This window comes from Ranitomeya variabilis, chromosome 2 (genome assembly GCF_051348905.1).
Source record: "Ranitomeya variabilis isolate aRanVar5 chromosome 2, aRanVar5.hap1, whole genome shotgun sequence".
Lineage (NCBI taxonomy): Eukaryota > Metazoa > Chordata > Amphibia > Anura > Dendrobatidae > Ranitomeya > Ranitomeya variabilis.
In genome coordinates, this window is record NC_135233.1 from 630,854,489 (window position 1) to 630,866,682 (window position 12,194).

General features: G+C 39.9%; 1 protein-coding gene across 1 annotated transcript in view; it reads right to left on the minus strand.

Moving 5' to 3' along the window:
- Window positions 1-335: 335 nt before the first annotated feature.
- NOX3 (NADPH oxidase 3) overlaps window positions 336-12,194 on the minus strand; it is a 372,062-nt gene continuing 360,203 nt past the window's right edge. The window contains exons 12-13 of the mRNA XM_077281663.1: window positions 11,902-12,026; window positions 336-473 (exon numbers count right to left, since the gene is read on the minus strand). Of these exons, the coding sequence (XP_077137778.1) occupies window positions 347-473; window positions 11,902-12,026 (252 nt within the window). The 3' untranslated portion in view covers window positions 336-346. The remainder of the gene's footprint in view (window positions 474-11,901; window positions 12,027-12,194) is intronic.

The window sequence follows — 12,194 nt, forward strand, 5'->3', positions numbered from 1 at the left end:
ACATTTCAAGCAGTTTTACACTAGATTTTTGGTGAAAACTGATAAATTGGCTCTATTTGAATCAGAAGTTCATTCTATACAGATTAAAATGTGAACATTTCTTAAAACAAAATTTAAATTTCTCTAGAAAGAACCTAAATAGATTCTGCCTAATGGATATCAACCACATAAATTTATACGAATGGCTACTTTACAGGGATATAATGATGAATTTAAAAAAAGCTTTAAAAAAGAATAGAGCTGCTATACCTGATACCTAGAACACATGATATCAATAAACACTAACAGAAATGTCCACATATGTGAGAATTATATTTTTGCTCTGAAAACATTTTCTAACACAGAATTAAAAACTTTCCTTGTTATAATGGAAATGGACTCCTCTTGTGTCAGAAGATGAATGCAAACGGCACATACTGTTAAGTATTTTGGAAAGAGGTTTTGGTCCACAAAAGAATACTCCAATACTACTTCTGTGTGAAGATAAAAAAATAATAAGGAATTAGTCTTAGTTCAGTGAAAGGTACATATTAACTTTACATTATTATGCATCAATAAAGTTATTAAAAAATATTCACTTAGTTATTTCTCAAAAGATTTGTCTTATTGTTGCCACCACTTTTTTAAATCTCCCATTTTTATTCTAGAGGAAGAATCTGTTAGGGCTAGTACACACCGAGTACAGATAGGCAGCTACAAGGTGCGTTCGCAGCCCGTGGTCCACCGTGCAGAGATATCTGATGCTAAACAACAGCGGATAACCTCTGAGCTCACACGTGGGTTAAGCTTCACCCCGTGTGAACTAGAAGTGATCTCTGTTGACAGAGTCGTGCTGTACACAAAACTATTTCCCTAACTAAGGGTTGTGCTTGCTCTGGAACTCTTCTGTGCTAACCGCACACATGAAGGAACCAGATGCTAAGCCAAGGCTAATTGCCCCCATTGACGCTAGCTGCCTGCATGAGTGTACAGTCCCAAAGCTACAGCCTCACACCACATATGTAAAGAGTGGTATAGCATCCACTGGCATAAGCCAAACACATTTGATACTAGAGCATGGCAGTGCAGCCATGCAAACCTTTTATAGTTGCAGCTCTTTCAGGACCTTCCTGGTGGACCAATAGGAGCTGCTACAGGGCCTGAGCGTGCGACCCCCGACCTCCAATGAGAGGTCCTCCCGTGGGCATGCTCAGTGCGTGAAAAGCAGGACTTAGTCCCAGAAAAGGCTGCTTGCCGCTGATCAGTGCTGGCTACAAAGGCAGAGCCTGGAAAGGCAGCAGTAACCATTCACACAGTATCAGGCTGAGACAGACACTGGGGCCGACATCTCCGCTGAGCAGGTTCCACTGTGGCTGGAGGAGAATAGGAGACTGCAGCAGACACGGTTCGAGATTCCACCTGTGCAGCAGCAGGAACTAGACACCTAATAGAATCAATTCTGTATTACATTCCTGTCCAATGGCTTCTAATGAAGAGCAACCCCACAAAATGTCTGATTTGGCCAAGTGTTTTCTTGCTGGCAATCTGAATTTTGTTTTAATACACTATGCTATAGTTGAGGTAACCAGATCTATTAGTAAGTCATATTCTGTAATACTGACCATTGACAAAAAGTTTTACTACTCGTTAAAATGTATTTATGTAGATGAATTCCCAAATACATTTTCAAATCTCTTTTGAATGGTCTTGGCAAACATTGTTGAGCATGTTCAGTTTAATGTCCCCTACTAGTCCCTTCATGAGGTAAAAATTAGAGATAAGCGAATATTTCAATGTTCGGTTCCGATTATGTTCGGTGAATTTGCAATATTCACAGATTAATTCGTCGAATATTTGCTGAACATTGCCGAACGCCATTCATGTCAATGGGAGACGAAAACAAACACAAGCACAACACCTTATAATGGTCCCAAATGCTGCCAAAACACATGAAATTAGGGGCAGGCACCAGCAAGGTAGCATCAATACACCCACAGTACAAAGTGTAGCATGGCACTGCTGCAATCAGCCAGGCATGAGGTATTGGGGTCTGGGACAGCATTTACAGCATTCAATTGAATGTCACAGTGAGACAAAGTGGGTGAGGGATTGGTGCAGGCCCCCCTTGCTGGGAGCCCTGATACCACATGCAACAACTCTACCTGCTTTCATGCTGAGCCACACTCAGGTGGCACAAATATCAGCAAGAGATGTCAAAAGCAATAAAAAAGGATTTTGGGGATATGTCAAAAGTAAAAGAAAAGTCAAAGATGCTATAGGATTTTTACAGGATGAAAATAATGAAGTGGTAAGAAAGGATGTTGAGAAGGCCGAACTATTTTGCATCTGTTTTCTCTAAATATAAATGAATTCAAGTCTCCAGGTCCAGATGAATTACACCCAAGAGTACTGAAAGAGACTGCAGAAGAAATTTTTGATCCTCTCTCCATAATTTTTTGAAAATTCTTGGAGAACAGGAGAAGTCCCAGAAGACTGGAGAAGAGCAAATGTTGTTCCTATCTTCAAAAAGGGGAAGAAGGTGGACCCAGGAACTATAGGCTGGAGAGTCTGACTTCTATACCAGGAAAGATCTTAGAACAAATTATTAAGCAACATGTATGTAAGTACCTGGATAAGAATGAAGTGGTTAACCAGAGTTAGCATGGGTTTGTAACTAATAAGTCATGTCAGACTAACTTAATTTCCTTCTATGACAGAATCACTGACTGGGTGGATCAGGGAAATGCTGTAGATATAGTATATATAGGAGGGATTGCTAATACTAGAGAAGAGAAAGAAGATTCAAAATAAATTATCTGGAGCAGTGGGCAGCAACTAACAGAATGGTTTTTAACAGGGAAAAATGCAAAGTACTACATCTGGGCAATAAAAATGAAAAAAGCATATACAGAATGGGAGGAATAGGGCTAAGCAACAGCACATGTGAAAAAGACTTGGGTATACTAATAGATCATAAACTTAACATGAGTCAACAGTGTGATGCAGCAGCAAAAAAGGCAAATGCAATTCTAGGATTTATTAACAGAAGCATACAGTCTAGATCACGTGAAGTCATTATCCCCCTCTACTCCTCTTTGGTCAGATCTCCTCTGGAATAATGTGTACAGTTTTGGGCACCACATTTTAAAAAATAAAATCAACAAACTGGAGCAAGTTCAGAGAAGAACGGCCAGAATGGTGACCAGTCTTCAACCCATGTCCTATGAGGAATGGTTACAGGATTTTGGAATGTTAACTTGCAAAAAAGAAGACTAAGAGGAGACTTAATAGCTGTCTACAAATATCTCAAGGGCTGTCACATTGTAGGAGGATCATCTTCATTCTCATTTGCATAAGGAAAGACTAGAAGCAATGGGATGAAACTGAATGGGAGGAGACACAGATTAGATATTAGAAAAAACTTTTTGACAGTTAAAGTGATCAATAAGTGGAACAGGCTGCCACAAGAGGTGGTGAATTCTCCTTCCATGGAAGTCTTCAAACAGAGGCTAGACAGACATCTGTCTGGATGATTTAGTGAATCCTGCTTTGAGCAGGGGGTTGGACCAGATGACCCAGGAGGTCCCTACCAAATCTACCATTCCATGATTCTATGAGTTCAAGGAAGTGGAGGCCTGATGGTCTCTGATGCCTACTGCTACTGGCAACACGCATGAAGGAGACCCAACCAGGAGTGTTCACAATTCCAAAAATTATTGACAGACACCACCAAAGTGGCATCAATTTCACCACAGTAGAAATAGTATAATAGGGACCGACAGTTCTTCCACTACACCAAATCCAGCAGATGGACACCCTACAAGGAGTGTTCACATTTAAAGAAATGAGGGCCTTACACCACAGAAGTGGCATCAAATTCACCACAGTAGAAATAGTATAATAGGGACTGACAATTCTTCCAGTACACCCAATCCAGCAGATGGACACCCAACAAGGAGTGTTCACATTTATTAAAAAGAATGCCTGACACCACCGAAGTGGAATAACTGTCACGAGAATAGAAATAGTATAATTGGGACCGAGACATCTTCAAGTACAGGTAACCCAGCAGATGTAAACCATGTCTGTTCACATTTCCACAAGTTTGTGTTAACATCAGCAGCAACAGCGACAGCAGGCACGGAATCCACACTCAAGATATCACAGAATGCAGTTAAGTGATATTAATGCACCACACTAAAAAATGCAATATCACCTAGTCTGTACCGCTGAGGCTCCCTCTCCCATCATTTCCCTCTTCCTCTGAGACTGCATGTGCGCGATGACTTCACATCATCGCATACCTGCTGTGTTTGGGACAGACTGCAGCTGCTGAGACCGGAGCCGGGAGCAGCGCGAGAGAGGTGAGGATTGTGTTATTTTTTTTTAATCAATGAGTGAGTAAAGGACTGTGGGGCCATTCTCGGGGGTTGGGGAATTGGGCTGTATTATATTCTTTGGGGGGCAATATTATATTATATGGGGGGCTGTATTATATTCTATGGGGGAGGTCTGTATTATATTCTATGGGAGCTCTATTATAATCTCTGGGGGGCAGTATTATATTCTATGGGGGATTTATTATATTCTATGAGGGGGCTGTATGATATTCTATGGGGGCTGTATTATATTGTATGGGGGAGGGCTGTATTATATTCTATGGGGGGAGGGCTGTATTATATTCTATGGGGGGCTGCATTATATCCTATGGGGAAGGGTTGTATTATATTCTATAGGAGGCTGTATTATATTCTATGGGGGCTGTATTATATTCTATGGGGGTATATTGCATTCTATGGACGGCTGTATTATATTCTATGGGGGATATATTATATTCTATGGGGGGATGTATTATATTCTATGGGGGTATTATATTCTATGGGGGGCTGTATTATATTCTATGTGGTGGCTGTATTATATTCTATGGGGGGCTGTATTATATTCTATGGTGGTGGGCTGTATTATATTCTATGAGTGATATATCATATTCTATGTGGGTGCTGCATTATATTCTATATGGGGCTGTACTATATTCTATGAGGGGCCTACATTATATTCTATGCGGGAGCTATATTACATCCTATGGGGCAGCTGTATTATATTCTATGGGGGGCTGTATTACCATATTTTTCAGATTATAAGTCACTCTGGATTATAAGACACACCCCAAATTTTGAGGAGAAAATAAATAAAAAAAAAATTTTTAATAAAATAATCCATGCATCTTATTGCTTACTGGGGGTGGTGAAGCGGGGTCCCAGAATCGCTGCTGGAGGAGGCAGGAGTGGGGTGATGCTGCAGGCCTCCAGCTAAGATGAGGGGGCTCTGTTTTGTCTTTTTTTTTTGCTGCTACATTGAAGATCGGCAATTGCCTGGAAAGTATGGGTTTGTTTGGCACCTGTAAATTACACACTTTTTGCTAGTGCTGCTTTCAAATCTCACTCTCTCTATATCTATATATACGCATATATATATATATATATATATATATATATATATATATATATATATATACAGTACAGACCAAAAGATTTGACACACCTTCCCATTTCAAGATTTTTCTGTATTTTCATGATAGCTTGCTATTGTCACTATCTGACATTATTAGATTATGGGGTTTTCCTCTTTTGGAGCGTTGTGGGTGACTTTCAGCATTTTGATTGGCGTCATCTTGTGAGTGTGTTACTCTATGGTACAAATAAATTTTAGCTTTTATATGGATTATTAATAAAATAAATTTTGTAACTTATTTTTCATTGATGCTCCGCATTTTCTCCTTATTCACATATATATATATAGTGCAGACCAAAAGTTTGGACACCACTTCTCATTTCAAGACTTTTCTGCATTTTCATGACTATGAAAATTGTAAATTCACACTGAAGGCATCAAAACTATGAATTAACACATGTGGAATTATATACTTAACAAAAAAGTGTGAAACAACTGAAAATATGTCTTATATTCTAGGTTCTTCAACATAGCCAACTTTAGCTTTGATGACTGCTTTCTTTGCACACTCTTGGCATTCTCTTGATGAGCTTCAAGAGGTAGTTACCGGAAATGGTCTTCCAACAATCATGAAGGAGTTCCCAGAGATGCTTAGCACTTGTTGGCCCTTTTGCCTTCACTCTGCGATCCAGCTCACCCCAAATCATCTTGATTGGGTTCAGGTCTGGTGACTGTGGAGGCCAGGTCATCTGGCGTAGCACCCCATCACTCTCCTTCTTGGTCAAATAGCCCTTACACAGCCTGGAGATGTGTTTGGGGTCATTGTCCTGTTGAAAAATAAATGATGGTCCAACTAAATCAAACCGGATGGAATAGCATGCTGCTGCAAGATGCTGTGGTAGCCATACTGGTTCAGTATACCTTCAATTTTGAATAAATCCCCAACAGTGTCACCAGCAAAGCACCCCCACACCATCACACCTCCTCCTCCATGCTTCATGGTGGGAACCAGGCATGTAAAGTCTATCTGTTCACCTTTTCTGCGTCGCACAAAGACACGGTGGTTGGAACCAAAGATCTCAAATTTGGACTCATCAGACCAAAGCACAGATTTCCACCAGTCTAATGTCCATTCCTTGTGTTCTTTAGCCCAAACAAGTCTCTTCTGCTTGTTTCCTGTCCTTTGCAGTGGTTTCCTAGCAGCTATTTTACCATGAAGGCCTGCTGCACAAAGTCTCCTCTTAACAGTTGTTGTAGAGATGGGTCTTCTGCTAGAACTCTGTGTGGCATTGACCTGGTCTCTAATCTGAGCTGCTGTTAACCTGCGATTTCTGAGGCTGGTGACTCAGATAAACTTATCCTCAGAAGCAGAGGTGACTCTTGGTCTTCCTTTCCTGTGGCGGCCCTCATGTGAGCCAGTTTCTTTGTAGTGCTTGATGGTTTTTGCCACTGCACTTGGGGACACTTTCAAAGTTTTCCCAATTTCTCAGACTGACTGACCTTCATTTCTTAAAGAAATGATGGCCACTCGTTTTTCTTTACTTAGCTTCTTTTTTCTTGCCATAATAGAAATTCTAACAGTCTATTCAGTAGGACTATCAGCTGTGTATCCACAAGACTTCTGCACAACACAACTGATGGTCCCAACCCCATTTATAAGGCAAGAAATCCCACTTATTAAACCTGACAGGGCACACCTGTGAATTGAAAACCATTCCTGGGGACTACCGCTTGAAGCTCATCAAGAGAATGCCAAGAGTGTGCAAAGCCGTCATCAAAGCAAAAGGCGGCTCCTTTGAAGAACCTAGAATATAAGACATAATTTCATTTGTTTCACACTTTTTTGCTAAGTATATAAGACAGGGTTTACATAAAGTAAACCATTTCATATCCGTTATATGTTTACATATTTTTCACTAATAATGTAAGTAGTTTATGTGTGCAAAATTTTGGAGCTCTAGGTGTTAAAATATAGGGTTAAATCACGGAAAACACTGGCATGGGCTCCCGCGCAATTTTCTCCGCCTGAGTGGGAAAGCCAGTGACTGAGGGCAGATGTTAATAGCCTAGAGAGGGAACATGGTTTTTGCCCCCAGCTAAAAACATCTGCCCCCAACCACTCCAGAAAAGGCATATCTGTAAGATGCGCATATTTTGGCACTAAGCTACTCTCTTCCCACTCCCCTGTAGTGGTGGGATATGGGGTAATAAGGGGTTAATGTCACCTTGCTATTGTAAGGTGACATTAAGCCTTGTTAATAATGGAGAGATGTTAATAAGACACCTATCCATTATTAATCCAATGTTAGTAAAGGGTTAAAAATACACACACATTAAGAATAAAGTATATTAATGAAATAAGTAAACACATAGGGTTTTATTATCTTTATTGTACGCTCAATCCAACTGAAAACCCTCGTTCTCTTGTAAAAAAAGGAAAATAAAGAAGCAACAATATCCCATACTCGTCCGCCATACAGTCATGTCCCACACTGTAAATCCATCTAAAGGGGTGAAATACATTTACAACCAGGAGCCTGCTAATGCAGCCGCTCCCAGTTGTAAAAGACTGGGGAATGAATGGAATGCAGGGAAGCTTCGGTGACTCGCGGTGCAGTCACCGAAGCTGCACCCCTGGTGGCATAAACTCATTTGAACTGTAGCATGGGAACTTTTCTGAATATTTTCTCACAAACAACAAAACGCGCATTGGGGCTGCACAGTGGAGTGCCAGTGGTCACCACATTATGGGTAAGAGCTCTTTGATATGGAAGGTTATGGTATAGCTGGGCACTGATCCCCACACGATTATACACTCACTGGCCACTTTATTAGGTACACCTGTCCAACTTCTTGTTAACACTTAATTTCTAATCAGCCAATCACATGGCGGCAACTCAGTGCATTTAGTCATGTAGACATGGTCAAGACAATCTCCTGCAGTTCAAACCGAGCATCAGTATGGGGAAGAAAGGTGATTTGAGTGCCTTTGAATGTGGCATGGTTGTTGGTGCCAGAAGGGCTGGTCTGAGTATTTCAGAAACTGCTGATCTACTGGGATTTTCACGCACAACCATCTCTAGGGTTTACAGAGAATGGTCCGAAAAAGAAAAAAAATCCAGTGAGCGGCAGTTCTGTGGGCGGAAATGCCTTGTTGATGCCAGAGGTCAGAGGAGAATGGGCAGACTGGTTCGAGCTGATAGAAAGGCAACAGTGACTCAAATCGCCACCCGTTACAACCAAGGTAGGCCTAAGAGCATCTCTGAACGCACAGTGCGTCGAACTTTGAGGCAGATGGGCTACAGCAGCAGAAGACCACACCGGGTACCACTCCTTTCAGCTAAGAACAGGAAACTGAGGCTACAATTTGTACAAGCTCATCGAAATTGGACAGTAGAAGATTGGAAAAACGTTGCTTGGTCTGATGAGTCTCGATTTCTGCTGCGACATTCGGATGGTAGGGTCAGAATTTGGCGTAAACAACATGAAAGCATGGATCCATCCTGCCTTGTATGGAGCATCTTTGGGATGTGCAGCCGACAAATCTGCGGCAACTGTGTGATGCCATCATGTCAATATGGACCAAAATCTCTGAGGAATGCTTCCAGCACCTTGTTGAATCTATGCCACGAAGAATTGAGGCAGTTCTGAAGGCAAAAGGGGTCCAACCCATTACTAGCATGGTGTACCTAATAAAGTGGCCGGTGAGTGTATATCTGCACTTTTATTGTTACCTCTCCTTCCTGACTATTTCTCTTCCCCTATTAATAAAATGGCATGTTGCACTTTATTTTTTGAGATATGTGGTGATATCTGGCGCATCCACTGTTCCTTTCTCCACCTGTTCCTTGCTGTTGAATCTCTATGGCTATTTATAATGTAATATTGTTCACTATGTAATTATACACAATATGGATTGTTGTAATAAAATTATACCCTTTAAAAAAATCTTTGGACTTTTTACTCCACTTTCTCTCTTGGGTTCTCAGGTAAAAAGAGGCTGCTCACACTGCTTTTCTTCCTATCTGACTGATGTAATGCTGGAGATACCTAGGGTGATGAAGAGGTAAGAAAAGGCTGATCACACTGCAGTTTGCCCTGCCTTCCGGATCTAACATTGGAGATATCAGGGGTTCTGAGGTAAAATAGTCTATTTACACTGTTGTTTAACCTGTCTTTCTGAACTAATACTGGAGCTGCCAAGGGTTCTTAGGTAAGAAGAGGCTGCTCGCACTGCTGTCCAACCTGTCTTGCTAAATGATAGTACATGGTATAAGTACCTTCATGTCACAGCAAAGGAATTTTTTATTGTGCAAACACCTGTCCTAACATTCTAGGACAGGCTTCTTTTAGTGTGAAAAAGTCTTAGCCATATTAGTTCTGCAAGGATTTCCTCCCTAGACAAAATGATTGTCATATGTTAAAAAAATGTACAGTATATTTGAATTTATTTGTATTGACCTTTCCTTCAGTAAAATATATTTTTTTCTACACCCAGAGAACCCCTTTAACCAACCACCTGATATTTTTCATTAAGAACCAAATTATTTCACCCACATTTTTTTCTTTAATAGGAACATTTGAATTTAGCAAATCAACAACTCCAAAATCAAAAATGTTTAGCTATGATTCATTGTAGCAACAAAATAAGTATCTACTGCAAAGCAATCTGTGAACAAACGCAAATAACATCTCTGCAGAATCATGTAGAATAGATAAGGAAAATGAATAAAAAGCTCATCACTTGAGAGAAAAAAACTATGCAAACAATTTAATAATTTAATAAACACACAATTAAAGGGATTATCCAACCATGATTTTTTTTTAACTGCTTTGAATGTAGTGTTCTTTTACTGCACTACCACATGACTACTGCAGACAATTACCTGTTCTAGTGGGTAATCACTGTGGCCATAGGCTAGATTTTGCAGTTTCCTAGTAAGATAGCAAGTGATCAGTTGCAGTAAAGTTTAGAAACTGCCAAGTTTCCTGAAAGTGACCACAATTTCAGGCAACACTTTCTCACAGCATGATCACAGGGTGCCAATGGGTTTCTTTGGCTTCCGGATCAACAATGTTAAAATGTCAATTTTATCCTAAAGTAAATTTCTGAAACAAAGTTAGGCTAATGGGTGGTGTAAATTTAGACTATATGGTATTAAAATACATCTGACTTATCAAACAGCATGACCCAGTTTGATAACTTTAGTGCATTTGAAGACTATCTAGTCTAAGTGTGCACTTTCTATTTATTAAAATGTATAACAGATGATATATGCTATAAGAATCAAATTTGTGCTAAATTTTAGGAAATCCACTGGACCTGTAAAATGCAAATAGTTTTCTATTTTATTGTTATGAATCACCAAAAAATGCTATTTCACACAAAGCAGAAGATTGTATGAGCCAGAGAAGTATCACAGAGCCACAGATATAGCACAGCCAATCAGGAGGGACTGTGATAGCCAATATTAAAGCGGATGCAGGGAATGCATCAGCCATTGTGTAATTTTGTAATGACTTTGGGTAGTGAGAGGATGTCACAGCTCACAGCTCAGCAATAAAGATAGGGAGAAAAAGCTTGAAAATACTGAATACACATTACAGATATTAAGCCACACATAGCCATGTTTTTTATTTCAGTCTAAAATTACTAAGGCTGTGGTTGCAGTGAAAAGGTTTCAATACAGTCCTAGGAGACCTAGCAGTGTTATAAAGGATCCATGTTTTTAGGGTAGAGGCTTTGCATTACTTAGCGATTCCCAGCGTATTAATTCGCTGCAAATCAAATTATTGTTAAAAGTTTGACTAAGCAAGCACATTTGAATTTTAAAAGATATACTCATCTGTAATAAATATTCACCAGTGTGTTTTCATTTGTGGCTTTTTGGTCAATGGGTTAATTAAATGGGATGTAGTAAGATAAGTTTGATTTCCCAATGATGGAACTCTGTTTAATAGCACATATTGGAAACTCTAGCTAGTTGTTTTTCACCTGCATGGATGTAATCGATTGCTCTTTTATACTTGTAGATGTCCGAAGTGGAATTTCTGGACATTTGCATTGCATTTCATTTTATTCAGCTTTGACGTCTTGTTAGGGCTTGTTTAATTGAGGGTATAATTGGTCCAAGTGCTCTCCATTTGCATCGGGGACTGCACATAGAGAGCACACAACCATATTATAGCTAGTGTGCCAGTCTACATGGCTGGTTTTCCATGCAGACCAATGATCTGTGTGGAAGATATTTGCAGCATGCGCTACTTTGCTCTGATTCACAGACCAGAATAATGCTTGCAATGTAAAGACTGTTCCAGCACCTGTCCGCAATGCAAATGAGCCGCCAAAGCTGCACACACAGCCAGTCAAGGCTGCAATTTGCACACTTGACTAGACTGATTTCCAACATGGCTATCTGAACAAGACTTTATTATACACATACTCTGCTATAAATTGACTCGTTTTGTTACCCTGTATGTGAGTCTGCTAAATATCTGAATTCCTTATTCCAGTTTGGTCTTCCAAAATTTGTTTTATGCCTTAGTCCTGTTATAACATCCAGGTCATTATCACAATGTAAAGCTATGTGTGAAGCCTAGAACAAAAAAGCATTTGTTAATAAAAATAAGTAAATAAATAAATAAATAAGATTAAACCACAAAGGCTTATGCACCCCTTTCCCCACAATACCAGGGTTTCATTATGTCCAAGCAGTATCCAATTGGATGTTTTGTACTAAAACTCACTAAACATTTAATACATA